Below are 16341 nucleotides of genomic sequence, written 5' to 3'. Positions count from 1 at the left end.
ATCCATAATACAAGTCCTAAGGTAAGTCCGTGTGCGGGAAGCACAACCCTGTCAGGCACATGGGCCGCAAATCATTAAAAACTCAATGATGGCCAAGCACTTAAGCCTCAAACGCATTATATACGTATCAATTTCCCATCACCAGCCGGCTTTTTTGCAGCTCTAGCATGCTCTCACCGAAGGACTCTGCAACAGGACGGCCCCTTCACGCAAGCGTGCCAGTGCTCCAGCTTGACCTCCGAACTACGCCAAGTCCTCCATATGAACCATATATTACATCTAGCGCTCAAGCCGAAACATACGTAAGCACAACGCACATAATGTGTTCCACGTCTGCCATGCACATCCCTGCACACGACCGCACACTCACGTATGTCGTGCCGTGCCATTCTGCACTGCAGATCGAATGACGGACGCTGCTTATTTAAGATGGGACTGCCCTATCCCTCTGGACACCGCCCGGCTTCTAATGTCGTGGCAACCCCATATCCCAATATCATCAGCAGCTGCCACATATCCTGGTACCTGGATTAAGTCAGCGACTGTTGGTGCACCTTCCCTAGCCATGAGTAGCCCCCGGCAGTCATCTACCGGCCAGCAGCAGAACTTTCTGACCACCAAACCAAACCCTGCAAGGAAAATCCCTACACACACACACATACGGTTAGCGCTGCGCAATGCAATCCGGGGAGATGTTTCCCTCAGCACCGTAGGGAACACATTATCTGAAAGAAGAGCACGAAGGAGCATGCCCAAGCTGAGAAGAAGCATACAACAACAACTAGGACAGTGACATTGCTGCAGCACCATGCTTTCCTCGAGACTGCGTACCAATAAATCTCAACAACAGATTTTGTTCATTAACAGTGTATGCTATGCCAAACTAACGGGATCTGCCTTTCAGCAGGGCATCATGTGCACGTAAGGAAATAGCAACGTTCCGCTCTCCCGTAGAGTCCCGTACGTACCCAAGGGCATGCCTGCCTCGTACCTTATATCTGCCAGCTCACCTCCTGCCACGGCACCTAATCAACCTAATCACCATCTCCTCTTCAGACCCCTAATGGAGCGGACGCCGCCACAATAATATTATTTCCACCGACGTCTCTTTTCCCACCGCCACAACCTAATTTCCGCTAAGCATGCCCTCTACTTCAACGTCTCGGCTTGTATTTGAAATAAGACTCTCCCAATCCTGGAATGCAATCTTTCCCTTCCGCAGCCGGAAAGCAGCAACCAACCTGATCCCCCCCGCGTTAAGTCCCCTCTGCTCATTGCTTGCTGCAATGAAATGCCTTGCGTCCCTTTGCCTACGCTGCTGCTTACGGGATGACGCTGCTGGCCCTGCCTGAGGAGCGCCCCTGCAGGCGGCGGAGATCAGATAGAAGTGTGTCTTCGTCATCACGCCATCACCCTCACCCTTTCACATGAAAGCGTCGCCGAAGCTGATGACCAGGAACACCAGGAACATGATGGCGCAATAGCCCAGCATGATCCAGCTGCGGTAGACTCCGGCGGCTGCGCCCATGCCGGCGTAGTACAACGCCAGGAAAGCCTCTAAAGCGTACGGCCGGTGGATGCGGTGCAGCAGGCCGGTGCCGGTCTGCAGTGTGTCATTTGTAGAGGTGTACGGCAGGAGTGTATGGCGGCGGCGATGTTGAGGCCGGGGGGTTATTTACTTCAGTGATATCAAGGTCCCGCACGAGAGAGCGGGGGAGAGAAAGAAGAGATGCAGCAAAGAATGTTGAATAGTTTGGTGACTTGTTTTTTGCCGACAGTTTGTTGGGGGGATGGCATGCGGTCGCCATCAGGCCCAGAAGGACAACGAGATGCCGCCGCAAACTCGTGGCTACTGACAAAGTCTGACAAAAGCTGGCAAGGACACACATGAGGTGTGTGGAAGTGGCAGCTCCGTACACGGAAGGCCGCCAGCAGACGTGGTTTCGTTCAGATTCAGACCTAGGAGACGGTGCCCCACACCCAGTGCAATTGCTCGCTGCCGCAGCTAAGAAAAGAAGATTTCAAGAAGGGTTATTGTACATTACACCGCACGCCTTCCCGTCGGCCCATGAGTCCAGATTCACACAACAGCCTGCCCTGCACCCGCGGGCCAGCTCCGACCTGCTTTGACCCGAACTTCTGCGTGACCTTCCAGGTCTTGCTCTTCTCCAGCCCCAACAGGCCGCTGACCATGGCCCACAACTTGAAGTAGCCGATGGCCACCGAGAAGAACAAGTAAGCTATGGAGAACGGAGTTACGTAGCTGTGCACATGAGCCATTCATTCGTTAGGAAACGCAAGGCACAGTGTCGCGCGGGAGGGACAGAAGGCGCACGTGGGTTAGGGAAATGCAGAATACACAGCCCCTCCGGACGGAGTGGGGGGTTGCTGGAGTGTTCTAGGCAGGGTTTTATGCGACCTGGGCGACCTGCTTGCACCGCTTCTTCGGTCAGTCCTTGAGAAAGTTACATGCGGTGCAGCCTTGTGGTCTAACGGACTAAAATATGCCTCTATATATCCCTTGTATGTGTGTGTGTGTTACTACAGGGTAGAGTTATCACATCCATCAGTGTGGTGATTCCCAAAGCACTCCCCGCTCGCTTCTCGGAGGTGCACCGCATTGGTACACGGCATGGCTGCAGGAAGCCATGCAGGGCAGGCAGTGCCTAACCCAGTGTACATACCTCTCTTTTGACCTTCCACTTACAGGTAAACCGCCAGCGCAAAGTTGATGGATACAATAAAGTAGATTTGCGGCCAGCTCCAGTCCCAGCTCTCCACCCACATCGCAACAGGCGGCACCGCCAGCACACCCACGGTGATGGCAGCGAACAGGATGTAACGAATGAAGAACCAAAAGGCGTTGAGGCGGCGCCCGATGCCGATGTCCCGGGCACGCATGATGTTGCCGAAGGACTTGGTCAGAATCTGCATCGGGCCAGACAGCCACCTGCGACGGTGGCCGTGTGAGATGCCTTAGACAGACGTGGGCAAATCCAGAAGGCGCAAGATAAGCAAAGGCAGCTGCGGCCAGTAATCGCAAAGGCATCTTTCGTCGTACGGACCTGAATTGCTGGGTCTTGTACGACGACAGCGTGCACGGCAATTCGTTGGAGTTGTCCACGTGGGGCAGGTAGATCGCATTCCAGCCCTTGAGGTAGCAGCGCAGGGACAGGTCCATGTCCTCCACTACCGTGTCACTCTGCCAGCCACCCGCGTCGTGGATGGACTAGCGGGGTGGGGTATGGGGTGTTATGGGCCCCGGGTCGGGTGGGGGCCAATGGGCTTCAGTGGGCTTCAGGGGCCACGAGAAAAATGAAACCAAGGTTAACAAATGATTTGAAAACTCATGGATATGGTTTCTTCACTTCACACACACATATACATAACACACATACATATACATACGTACATACATACGCATTCATCGCCTGTAGTCACATCGGAATTTCACAACCGCAGTGTCCACATGCATCGCACAATTTACTCTCGGCCGAGGCGACCCCCGACCGCCCACCCAGTCATCCACCTGGATCCGCCAGACGCCCGCGGTTCCGTTGAAGTTGAAGAACCAGCCCAGGTAGGAGCGCGAGCGCTGCTCCACGTCGAAGTGAAACCCTAAGTTGACCTTCTGCACAACCTCATGCATGGCGACAAGGAGGCAAGCCGCTAAACACGCAGCCAGATCGTAATGTAGTGGGCAGTAGACGTTCAATCGCGCAATGAGGTGTGCGATGAGAGCGGGTGACCTCCTGCCCGCCCGCTAGCACTACTGACCCCCCCCGCACACAGGCACACACGCACACACACGTACACACGTACCTGTACCCAAGTGAGGAAGGACTCGTTACCGTTGGCGAAGGACCAGCGCGTCTGGACATAGGCCAGGGTTTTGTCGCGGTGCATGACGGGGATGGTCTCCTCCAGGAAGTCCGCAGGCGGGTCGAAGTCTGCGGCCGACAGGTGGCAAGGCGGACTGGACTGCTGAGCAGCGAGGGAACGTAAGAGAGACAGGAGAGCTAGGTAACTAGCTGGGTGGTGCACAGGCAGCTTTCCTATCCTGACTTGCTGTATGGATTGGTGAGGTGGCCTGGAAGAGAGGGAGCGGGGGGTTGTGAATGAGCTGAAGAGACGTGCGGGGGGCGGCGGGGGGCGCCTCAGCGGCCCGGAGCAGGTCAGGGACCGAGGATGAGGCAATGTAACAGATACCGGTCGGGCTACGGTGTTCGACCCCTGCGGGGAGCTTTTTATAGCGGTTGATTACACACATGTATACTCACTTTCACACACACGCTTACACGCACACATACACACACACTACACTTCCCCCTCCCAGGGGAAGGGCGAGCGGAGCTAGCGGAGACCTCGGCTGCCCTCGCGCCCCTCCCCCGTCCGCGAGATAGTGCTTAGGCGGTCCTTCCGTTGGGGCTGGGCAGCAGCCCCTGGCCAATGTCAGGCCCGGTCAGATAATTGGAAATTACGAGCATCATGCTTTTAAACTGTTTTGATTTTCCAGGCAAATTCTCTAAAACTACCGTAACCTACGCACACACACACATTCTCTACACACAGATTCTCTATTTCCATCTATATATAGAGAGAGACACACAGACGCTGATGAAGCGCGCCGGTGTCGGCATTTTAATATCGCCGATTAAGCCGGCGGATACGCATTGATTGCAGAAAGATCTGGTACGCACGATGTCCCTCCCTGCATTTAGATTGGCAATCTGGAGGGTTGGCCAAGCCTGATCTGAAGTCTCTCCTTTCAGCAGCGGGGTGTATACATGAAATGAGCCCCTCTGCGGCCCTCCTGCTGTCACGCACCCACCATCACCTCACACCCACCCACCCGCGTCGAAGATGGCGCAATACTCGAAGCCCAGCCCCTCCACGCGGTTCAGACCCTCCACCATTGCGCCCGCCTTGAAGCCAGAGCGATTGTCACGACGCATCACCTGTGAAAGGAATGAGTCCACGAAAGCAGCTCACAGCGAAGCATGACCACGCTTCAAAAACGCCGCCGTGAAGGCCGTTCCCCGTAGGATAGCCAAATGGCCTTCCGAGTGAAGACGCGGACGTGAATAGATATTATTTGATTTTTTTTCCCATGTGAGTGCGCGCTCCAAGGTGTACCTGGCGTGCTGTTTTGCTATGTGTACATCACACAGAACGGGCGGTTTGCGGAACGAGAATGGTAGCGGCACGCTGGAGGTTGAAGAATGTTGTTAACGGAGCCGCTGCCGTACTGTACACGGGTTACCTAATCGATACAACAGGACAGCGAGGTCGCTCAGGTCCAGGTAACTCCTTTCAAGGGGTGCCCATCGCGGGATCCAGTCGCGTTTTCCCCCTTCCCCTCCCCAACCATCACACCACCAGTCCCAGCCCCAGCCCCAGCCCGCACCTGGACGGGGTCGCCGTTTTCGATACAGAGTGCAGCAGCGGCGTCGACCTTCTGCCGGACCGCTTCCTTCGTACTGTCGTCCAGGACCTGCTTACGTAGACATAGCTAGGCGTCATTACATATGGCCTGGTGTTCTGGTGCAGGGTGTACCCATCTTCCATTTTCCGCTGCGCTTGCAGCGATTTGCAGCCAAGGGGAGGCAGCAAGGCGCCAACAGGGAGCCGAAATCAAAGGAGGTATCCTCCTTGCGAGTAGCAATCCTAGGACGGACCAGACCTATAAGGAAAATGCCAGTCCATCAAAACCCAACACCAATCCACACCGTACCAAGCCCACAAGCGACCGCAAGCCCGGCGGCACCTTCTCAACCGGGGCGAATCCATTCTTCCTCAGCCAAACAACGCAGTCCTAGCTGGCTCCATCTGGATGACCGTGTCCGATGTACGGTCCACATACCAAACCTTCCACACACTACAGACCTGACCATCATCAGTTCCGCCGCCCCACCCCACATTCCACATCACCTGGATCAGCAGCCTGTCACGAGGGTACTTCATGCGACAGCAGGCCTCAATGATGGAGGCAGCATGCGCCTCCTCGTTATACATGGGCAGCTGGATGAGCACCTTGGGGGCCTTGGCGCCGCCCCATGGGTCGTCTGGGGGGCGTGTAGGTGCGTACGTGTGCAGGCCGCGTCAGTGGATGCGAAAAGCGTCTCTCGTGTCGTATAACGACGTACCGTCCCATCTCGTGCGAGTTGGGCCATTAGCTCGTGTGAATGGGAGGAATAAGGCGAGTAAGTCGCACATGAAAAAAAAACACACCTAAAGAGCCTTTAGTATCTTAAATACGATCTGAGCGATAAAGTAAAAAAACGTTTGTTACAGGACCAATGACCCCGTCTTTGTGCATAAAGGGGATCAGCGGTGAGGGTCGGAGGGCGCTCCTGATCAGCTGTGTTCAATTGAGTTCTCGCCCGGCTGCCCGCCTGCGGTACCTACCCGAGTTGCCCGGCTCTCAAAACCGTCCATTGACACACGGCTGGATGTTGGATTCAAGTTTGCCTCACATGCCGACAGACAGACAGACAGACAGACAGACAGACAGACAGACAGACAGACAGACAGACAGACAGACAGACAGACAGACAGACAGACAGACAGACAGACAGACAGACAGACAGACAGACAGACAGACAGACAGACAGACAGACAAACAGACAGACAAACAGGCTAAGATCCCTACCTGCATCCGTGTCGCACCGGGCTTCTCACCTGGGATGGTGATGGCGGTGCCGGGTGCTGCCGTCACGATGTTCTCCACCCGTGGTGCGTTGTCGTCATCGCTGCTGCTGCTGCCGCTGTCATCGTCACCCTCCTCTGCGCTGCTGCTATTGTAGCCACTGCTGCCGCTTGGGTTGGGCTCCAGAGAGCCTCCGACAACGATACGCCCAGCAGCCGCCGCAGCAGCAGCGGCACCGCCGCCGCCGCCAATAGCTCTGCCGCCGCCGGCAGCACCGCCACTTGCCGGCGGCGACAGAGCGTTTGCGCCGGGGCTGACGCCAGCCGCCGAGGTCACATCAGAGACAGCGGCTGCCGCTGCCGCTGCTGCCTGCTGCTCTTTCTTTTTCATCTCCAGCTTCTTTCTGCGGCGGTCCTTAACCTTTTTGCGGAGAAGGGCCGCGACCTCAGCGCTTCGGGCGATGGCAGACACGATGACCAGAATCAGCAGGTCCATGGCGTAGACCGTGAACAGAATGCCGAGGGACAGGTAAAAAATCATGGTCGCCGGTTATGCTGAGCTCAAGGTGCTCGTTTTCCTTCCACGGTGGTTGCTGCTACTGCTGCTGCTGCTGCTGCTACTATTGGTGTTTTCCACGGCAGTGGGTTATCTCGGCCTCTGGATCGAACAGGCCTTTCGGAGGGAGGGGGGTGTTTCGGCGTATGGCACTGGTGGCGATGGCAGCAAGGTTCTGGCGCCTCTTGTACAGCGCCTGTCGCCCAGGGCCATCACAGCGACCACAGGTAAGCGCAGCAGCAGTAGTGCAAATAAGTCAGGAGGGGGGCGTGTGAGGCTGAGGCTGAGGCTGAGGGGGGAAGCAAGGCCTCCCTTTTCATAACAGCGTTGACGTCGGCGGCTATGGTAATGGGAATGGGTGTTGCGTGGAGGGTCGTGCGGGTGCGCGAATGAATGTGCATCTTATGAGCGCGCTTGGAGCAACGACTCACTGGCGCGGTTTACAGGGCTGCGCTATGGCTAGCGACTTGCAAAATCAGTAAAAGCGGGATTTCAGCGGGATTTCAGAGAGCCAAAACAGGCACCTCTCAACGCGCACCAGGGGGTCTGACGTGCTGCCAGGAGAGGCTGGGGACGCCTACTTCGTCGCTGAGCTGAGGTACAAGTACTCCGAGTAATCACCGACAACACCGGATTCACACTGCTGAGTGAACTCGGCGACATGATGAGGGCCTGGAGTAGTGGAACTGGTGATTTTGCGAAAAGGATGCGGGGATACGGCAGGGTGTGATGTTACGAGGTACCAAGGGTATCACCACTGGTTGATGGGTCGTTGGAAGTTGGTTGACGGGTCGTTGTGAGACTTGCCACACAGCCCGCCTCGCGGCTACTACGCACCCTTTGGCCACATCCCCAAGGAAGGCCCCAGGAACATTGGAAGGAAAAAAATACTGAAAGCCTATGTGTAAGAACTTAATAATCAGTTGAATGATGATGCTGTGGAGGGAATTTGTCGGTGTCGTAACGCCGAATCGTTCGCCTAGATGTTTCGTTAATGCTATTTGGCGTGGAAAGCAGGAACCGCCATCCATGGATTGCAGGGTCGCTGAAATGCTAACAAGGAACCTGAGTACGTTTCCAGGCAAGAACAGGGGCATCAGAGTTCGTGACCGATCTGATGTTACCAGTCTGTAGTCTGACTTAGGCCCCCCGGTAAGACCCGCTATCCGGGGGCACCGTGATGTGGGCTGCAGCACCGGTGGAGGAGAGGCTGCTCAGGAAACGTGGGAACTGCTCAGGAAACAGCCCCCCAGACCGGGAAGCGCGGTGCTGGGGGTTTTAGGGGGCATCGCACTATATATAGTGCGTTTGGAAGACCGCTTCGTTGCGACGGTGCAAGCTGGTGAAAGCAATTGTAGCCACTTTAAACGCATTGTGCGCATTAACTTAGGAGGATCAACACGATAATGCAGTTAACGGAAGCTGAAACTGGATCCACATCGAACGGGTTCAAAAGGCTTTTCGGAATGGAAGTGTGCTCAGATGTGCTTCGCCGTGCTTTGCGATGATCGTGGCCATGCATGGGAATTAGCGTAATTGAATAGACAGCCAAGCATACAAGCAGGCGGCAATTTTGATTATGAAGCGAGGCTCTATCAAAGCTTTGGGGAGCTACGACAAATAGACAGGCACTGCAAATGAGGCAGAGTCTCTGCGAAGTGCGATCACGTGCCATTTTCGGGTTCCTGGATTACAGCGCTCCACTTGGCCACCTCACAGGTTCAACGCCCCTAATCAGTCCTCCAGCCCGCCCAACTTCCTGGTCCTTGCCAGTCTGTCTGGAGTTTGTTTCTGCCTGGTGGTGGTGGTGTCAGAACTGCAGGGATCGCCTGCTGGCGGGCTTACGAAGGGCCCAAGCACCCCCGGAAACCGCTGCACCGGAACCACTGCTGGACCCCACCCCTCGAGCCTGGGAGGGGGTCGAGAAAGGGCCAGATCCCGGAACACCTCCTCACTGCTGCTGCTTGGTGCTGCTGCTACTGCTGCTCTCGGAGGGTCCACCGGATCGGTTGGCATGGGATCCCCCCCGGGGGGAAGCCGCCGCGGCCGCGGCCGCACTCAAGAAACGTAATTACCGCCAGCTCACCTACCCCGCCCACCACACACACCAACACCAACACGCATATCCTCACTTGCGCACACACCCCAAGGCTTACCCCCCCCCCGAAATGGCCCTAGGGACTCCCAAGCCAGCAAACACGACTCCGGGACGTCCGACGTAGTCTTTCCCCCCGCCCGTAACCCCCCTCCAACGCCCCGTCCGAGTTCGGATCCAACAGCGTTCATCAGGATCCAAATCCAAACCCAGGAAGCCCCCGGGTCCGGTCCGCACTTGTCAAAGGGTCCCGAGTCTCTCTTTCTAGCCACCTCAAATCAAAGGGAGCCTCTCCTGGAGGAGCTCCCCCACCAGACCAAATCAATTGGAACGCCACACCCTCACATCCCTTCATTCCACCCCACCCCACCCCACCCCACCCCAGGGGGCCCCTCCCAGCTCAATCAGCCGCCCCCTTCGCTACTTGAGCTGTTTGAGCGCCGTGCCCTGGCCCTGGAAGAATATGAAGGAGAGGAAGAAGTCGGCGATGAAGATGGTGACCAGCGATATGACCACGGCGCTGGTGGTGGACTCGCCAACTCCCTTAGCCCCGCCGCTGGTGGTGAAGCCCCAGGCGCACGAAATCTGCGAGAGGGCGCCAGAGGGGTGAGGAGGGTGCGAGGGCGATGCAGGAATGGCTGCTAAGGAATGGCTGGAACAGGGGCATGCACAGCTGGGGAGGGAACGGGGGGAAGATTTATACACACACATACACACATACATACGTGTGGGTAAACGCTAGTTAGACGTCAGGAAGGGGTCGATGGGGTTTGGGCTGGACTGATGGGACGAAGGGGTTTACGGAGGGGCCCTTTTGACACCGCCCGCCAACCCTGGGTCCCTTAACACGCACACCCACACACACTTCTCCTCTCATACACCCTCTCCTATCCGCCAACACAGCGCGCCTCTTCCCCCCTCCCCGCCCCCTTTCCACACCCACCGTTGCCACCACCGTGCCGAATACCCAGCTCTTGACCATGCTCGTCAACACGTCGTACGAAGTCAACGCACGGCGTGCCGAGTCAACAATGACGTTTGCAGGCACGTTGTACACCAGATCCGCAAGCAGTACGGCGGCGCCCATACCTTCGGCGGCAATGTATTTAAAATACACCGTGGGGCCGTCATGGGATGGGTAGGGTAGGGTAGGGGAACGGGGCCCGGGGGAGGGGGGATACTTAGCGCCACCGCTCCGTTAAGAGCGCCCACGGCGAGGGGCGTGACGGTGGAGATGGAGATGGGTTGGAGGTGGAGGTGGCAGCCTGGGTTAGCATGCAGCCTTCCACTTCCCCAGGGGACGTGGAGTGCCAGGTCGCTCCCGGGGGCGGGAACAATCAACAAATGATGAGAAGAGAAGCGGGGCCCCCTCCTGCGGCAGTTCAGAGGCAGCACCCCCCCGGTATACAACCCCCCCCCAGTGCTTCCCCCGCAGCCCGAACTCCCCCCCCCACACACAAAGCCAGGCCCCCAATCTCCGTAAGGCCTTAGAGGAGCCGCATCCCCCACAACCCGATTCCCCCTGATTCTTAACAGTCCAGGGAAGCGGAGATATCAGGCCAGGTCCGGACCCAAGGTAACGGACCTGGGCAAAGCTACAACTCCCTCCCCGCACGCAACCCCCCCTACACACACACACACCAGTCGGGCCAATCCCCCTTCCTCCTCTACCTCTCCCCCCCCTAAGGCATGTTGCCCTCTCCATTCTCCCCAAACACCCACTGGCACTACCACTACCACTACCATTACCACAACCGCAAACACACATTGCCCCTTCCCCCTTCCCCCCCTCCCCCATCATTCCACCACCCGCTACAGCTCATATGCACTATGCTTAGGACTCACTCACTGGGGGCAGTTTCCAACTTTGGACGGCGGCAGTCCATATCCCTTCTCGTTTCCCTGTTCGCAGGTGATTCCCGGCCCCCCCCGCCCCGGCCCGGCCCCCGCACGCACCCATACAGAAGCACAGCACGTTGAGTATGGGTCCCGCGATCATGGACGCCAGCACCCGGGGCGTCACCAGGTAGTCCACCGGGTCCGTGAACAGCACCCGCAGACTGTCCATTTGCTCCGAGACCTGCAGAGGAGGCGGAGGAGGAGAGGGAGGAAGGGGAGGGAGGAGGGGGAGGAGGGGGAAGGAGGCGGTGGGACGGCGATGGGAGACATTCAACGAGAGAGAGGTAGGTGAGGTAGATCAGCGGTTGCAGGTGTATGGGCTTGTTTCACACACAAACATACGTAACATACATATAAACATACATACATGCATACACATGCAGAGCGGACGGGTTGCAGCTGGTGGCGGAGCGGGTTGGAGGCAGACACCACCCATGATTGGGTTCACGAGTGCGGGTTAGCCGTCAGTATCCTCCGCCGCCGCCTTGTCCTCCTCCTCCTCATCATCATCATCATCATCACCATCATCATCATCATCACCACCATCATCATCATCATCACCCACAGCGCCGAGGGGAGGTGTAATGCCCCGGTTTCAACACCACACGCTCCCTTCACTGAAGGCACCTTTCCCCCCGGGGAGGGGGGCGCGCCATTCCCCCCCTCCTGCACTCCTACCACTTCCTTTAGGAATAAATCCCCTAGTAACTGGGTTTCCCTTAATCCCTCACCCACCCGCCCCACCCAGCGCACAAAACTCCCGGCATATATGGAAACATACATACATACGAACAGACAGGTGCCCTACCTAGGCAACCACACCTGCATTGTTCCCAGCTCCGCGGCGAAGGCCGACCCCACCCGACCCGCCAGAATGATCGCCGTCACCACGGGGGTGAGCTCGCGGGACAGCGCCAGAGCCAACACGCCCCCCACGGAGCGAGTAAGGCCCAGCTTGGCAAACTCCCGAACGAACTGCAAAAGGTCAGGAGGGAGAGGGAGAGGTGAGGGAGGGAGAAGAGGGGGGAGCGCGAGGGGAAAGAAGGAGGAGGGAGAGCGTGGGGAGAGGGGAGCCCCCAGGGGGTGGGGAGGGGGTTCGGTGTTGTGCGTCGTGTGGTGGTTTGGTCGGAGGCGGCGGGAGGCCAGGGGGGTCGTTGTTGAGACGTGAAGGTGTTTGTATTGTGGAAAAGACAGGCGGGTGGAAACAGGATTCAAATAGGATTTGGGGGGGGTAGAGAAGGGGGTTCCCGGCTCTGCTTCCGCAGGCCTGTCAGCTTGCATATGGCGGCGGGGTCGGTCATTCCAACCCCTCCCCCCAGCGTCCCACACCCCACCTGGATGGTGAAGACCATGCCCACGAAGCCGGCTGTCAAAAGCGAGACACCCAGAGATGCGGGACCTACGAGTCGCAGCTGCTCCACCGTGTTACGCCAGTGGATGTTACCTGCGTGGCAAAATACCGTTTGATGATGGCCCGTTGGAAAGTGCGCCGTCCCGGGACACGTTAGGGTTAAGGACATAATTGAGCCGTGCTTACCTTTAAATATCCGCAGCACGACCTGCCCGCCCAGGACCAGACAGGCGACGGACCGGAATAGCCATTTCGGAGCTTTGTAGCGGTCAAGGGCCTTTAAGATACCTGAATCCCAGTCCCGAAAGCGTGCGCGTCAGCTTTACACCTCTTGAACGATATGGTTGATGCTTGTAAAGGCCCAGCGCTGACCTGGTGCGTCTGCCGTCTGCGACATAGGCGTCGATTCCCGCTCTTCAGGCTCAGGCGCAATCGCATCCAAGGTAGAATTTGCTGCTTTAGCAGTAAAATTTCTGGAACACTTGCAACACCCTGTTCCCAAGCGATGCGGTGTCGCGCATGGACCAATGGAGGTAACACGCCGAACAAGAGGTGGCAGGATTGCTATATGCGGCGCCGTGGGGCCTGCCATCAACCCCAAGCGGCCCGAAAGGGCCATGTTAGACCTTGGCTTATGCAAAATTGTCGGCAATTATGAGCTCGGTGTCCTGGAAAAGGTGCACGTTACATTCAATTGTGAATGTTAACCAGTAGCATGGAGTCTGCACAAGGTAACTCTTAACTGCAAAAAGAAAATCTAACTGCACAGAGCATTACGCATCTAATCAGCTCCGTACAACGGTTTTGCCGTACCGGCATGCAGAACCCATAAGGCTAAAGCACCGCTGCGTCAACTATGAAAGCCACAAGTAGCCCTCCCTAACACATCCCACTAACGGCCGCCAGTCAGAGGCACCGCATGCTCCAGCCTCGCTAAATGGTTGGCACATGGTTGGCTGGTTCTGATCTCCCGTCTCGGGGTTGCGGATTGGGACCTCATTCCAACCTCCGACTATTCGCAAGACTTCTGGGATATATAGGCGAGGTACCTGTATCTGCTGACTGTTTCTGAGGGAAACCTGGCGCCCAAGGAGCCCCAAAGCTCCCCCAATTCAACGGGCGCCGCAAGAAGGGCCCTCGCCGTGTCTGTGTCTGCCAGGTGCTAAAGCCCTCCTGCAGCCCTCACATCCCAACATCCCACAGGTCGGCCCTCACACCCTTCCGTCGTTAGATGTCTGCGAGGGTATCCAAATCATTTTGCGACGCTCGCCAACACACACGGCACCTCACACAGGCGTGCCCCATGCTCCGTCCTTCGTCACGTCCTTAATCGGTGCCGTACCGTACGGCAGAACAAAACACGATTTCCCCAAACTCCAGCCATTCGAGTTCAGCAGCCGGGCAGGTGCTGCCCTCTGCGCAAGTTCGAGTAGGGCCCTCCTTTCCATGTGCTCAACTCATTAGTCCATACATCCATCTTTCATTTGTTTCATTCCTTCTGTTTCACTTCTTAAGTCAAAGCTTTAGTGTCTTAGTCCTTTCCTCATAAGTACCTTGTATTGACCTGGTGTTTTATTATATTGCAAAAAAATTATTCCTTCCAGATTCCCCTCCCCTCAAGTCGTAAGCTGTTGCGTGTTGTTGAGGCCTGTGCGCCGCTTCCTCCGCCTCCTCCTCCGCCTCCTCCTCCTCCTGGCGATGAGCTTATTTGTTTGATAGTCTTGCGATTCCCGCTGCACCACCGCCACCCGTTGCAGCGCTGATGCGGGCGCAGGTTACAATGCTCTATTCGGCTTATGTAACATCGAAAACGGCACAAGCCTTCGCGAACCCGCCCAAGTCCTCCTGCCAAATGGCAGTGAATTAAAGTCGTACTGCTGAGCAGGGGGCTTTAGGTTAGGATGAAAAGGATATCACCAGCAGACTTCATGCGCAAGGCAAGGCGTTCTGTGACCTCGTACCGCAAACTGACGGATTACACAACGCATGAGGACGTGTTGGTTTCCTTTTCTCTTTCAAAAGTGTTTTAACGATCTGAGCGATAACGAGCGAGAAGGATCCTCCGCTGCCGAGATAGCTGATACCGTGTTCGAAGTGAATGAAAACATTTCCATATGTTCGTGTAGGTTGCAAGTGCGGCGCCGGCGGCGGCGGCGGCGTGTCCTCAGACCGATTACATGCGTTTTTCATAGACGTAGCTCCAGGCGTGTGGCATTACGAACGGGACTCCAGGAAAAAGGGTTCTCTAATGGGCATATCTGGGCCCGCAGGTGCCGCAGAGCTGTCGTACACTGAACAGCACCGTGAATCTCCTTCCCGACTTGTAAACACGCCAAGGCGCAGCGGCTGCAGCTGCTGCTGAGAGCGGCGAGGCGGAAGCTGTTGTGAGGCTGGAAGGCGACAGAGCCTAACGTACATTCGCTTCGTACATCCTAACGTACCTTGCATAGTTGCAGATAACCGCTCCAACCTTGCTTGCTTGCTTTGCTCACTTTCAGCAATGGCCAGATGACAGCCCACTGCTACGAAGTACAGCCATATCGGTAAACTCCCCTCCACAACCAGTAGTAGTAATGGCCACTCGTCACACCCGCCGCCAGTACCCAATACCCGCCCACCCAACACTCTGGCGGTGCCAGTGGGTCCCTGGCAGGGGGAGACCACTCGAAACACAATTACTTCCCGTCCAACCATCTTTCCCCCCAGACATATCCCTACAGACATACAGACATACAGATAAAGCTTGCTTGTGCCTTAAATGGGCTCCATCCGACCATCTTTACCTAAGGGGCGGCACGAACGCAACGCAATCCCAATCCTGGCCATGGTCCTCTGGTCGCCGCTGCAGCGCACATAACATCCCCGAAACCCATACCCGCATTACGAGGTGGCGGAAAAGCATGCGGATGCAAATCACATGTACGACATGTACGACTCACAAACATTACCAGCTAGGTCGGCGGCGCGTATGTAGTCTGTTACGTGCACTCGCAACTCCCCCTCTTCCCCGAAGGGGAACATTGCGCCTTGGCACTGGTTAGACTGTATCCTTCCACTCCTCTTATCGACCGACCGCACCACCACACCTACATAAACTACTCCCAAGCCATCGCACCCAGGCTGCCGCCAGGTAACCCCCAGGCAGAGCAACAATGAAACAACTGAAAACTGAAAAAACCACCCCAGGTTCTTAAGCAGGTGACGCGACGGGGATGATGCCTACCTGTAAAAACCCTAGATGACGGTCTGTCGTGCGTACGTCAGCAGCAATAACCAAATCATACAACGCCCAAGCACCAGGCCAGCCCACTTTAGGTCGGGTCCCCCCTCCTCCTCAACAGAGCGGTTCACTTGACACAACGAAACGAGCAAGCCGCCGTGCACCGAGCAAGTTACCCACATAGGGTAGGTAGATAGGTAGATAGACAGATAGATACACACGCAGTCACGCACATATATATGTGCCAACGAACTGCCAAAACACACATATACCTACACACACACCGGTGAGCTAAGCGATACGACCATATGGACCATATGTTGAAAGTTAGATGCGTCCATCCATCCATCAATCGTGTGACTGAATGGTGAGATGATGTGCATGTGCAGCCTCGGTCAACAGAACCCGGGTGGGCGCCCCAAAGGAGCGTCTCACCCACCAACCAATTAACCACCAATCAACCAACCAACCACCCGAGGGAGCGAGTGTCTCAAGCTCATGTATACCACGAGTGCAGGCTGCTAGGCTCGAAGTAAAATATCTAGATGCTTTTGTTCCGTCCCGAGACGTAC

General features: G+C 56.5%; 2 protein-coding genes across 2 annotated transcripts; both read right to left on the bottom strand.

The window, feature by feature from the left end:
* Positions 1-1423: 1423 nt before the first annotated feature.
* VOLCADRAFT_115867 (uncharacterized protein) lies at positions 1424-7189 on the bottom strand (the record flags this gene model as incomplete). Its single annotated transcript, XM_002945902.1, has 11 exons — positions 1424-1603; positions 2122-2263; positions 2708-2775; positions 2818-2950; positions 3066-3229; positions 3530-3631; positions 3823-3950; positions 4853-4958; positions 5408-5494; positions 5932-6065; positions 6682-7189. 11 exons carry the CDS (start codon positions 7187-7189, stop codon positions 1424-1426), a joined length of 1752 nt encoding a protein of 583 aa, XP_002945948.1.
* A 2071-nt stretch (positions 7190-9260) lies between these two features.
* Positions 9261-13268, bottom strand: VOLCADRAFT_72591 (uncharacterized protein). Its single transcript, XM_002945901.1, has 7 exons — positions 12922-13268; positions 12736-12837; positions 12533-12642; positions 12021-12173; positions 11256-11379; positions 10243-10388; positions 9261-9884 (listed from the first exon to the last, which is right to left on the bottom strand). Exons 1-7 carry the CDS (start codon positions 13166-13168, stop codon positions 9720-9722), a joined length of 1047 nt encoding a protein of 348 aa, XP_002945947.1. The 5' UTR covers positions 13169-13268; the 3' UTR covers positions 9261-9719.
* Positions 13269-16341: the final 3073 nt, after the last annotated feature.

The sequence above is a fragment of the Volvox carteri genome (genome assembly GCF_000143455.1).
Source record: "Volvox carteri f. nagariensis unplaced genomic scaffold VOLCAscaffold_1, whole genome shotgun sequence".
Taxonomy (NCBI): Eukaryota; Viridiplantae; Chlorophyta; class Chlorophyceae; order Chlamydomonadales; family Volvocaceae; genus Volvox; species Volvox carteri.
This window is presented reverse-complemented; position numbering and strand designations above follow the sequence as displayed.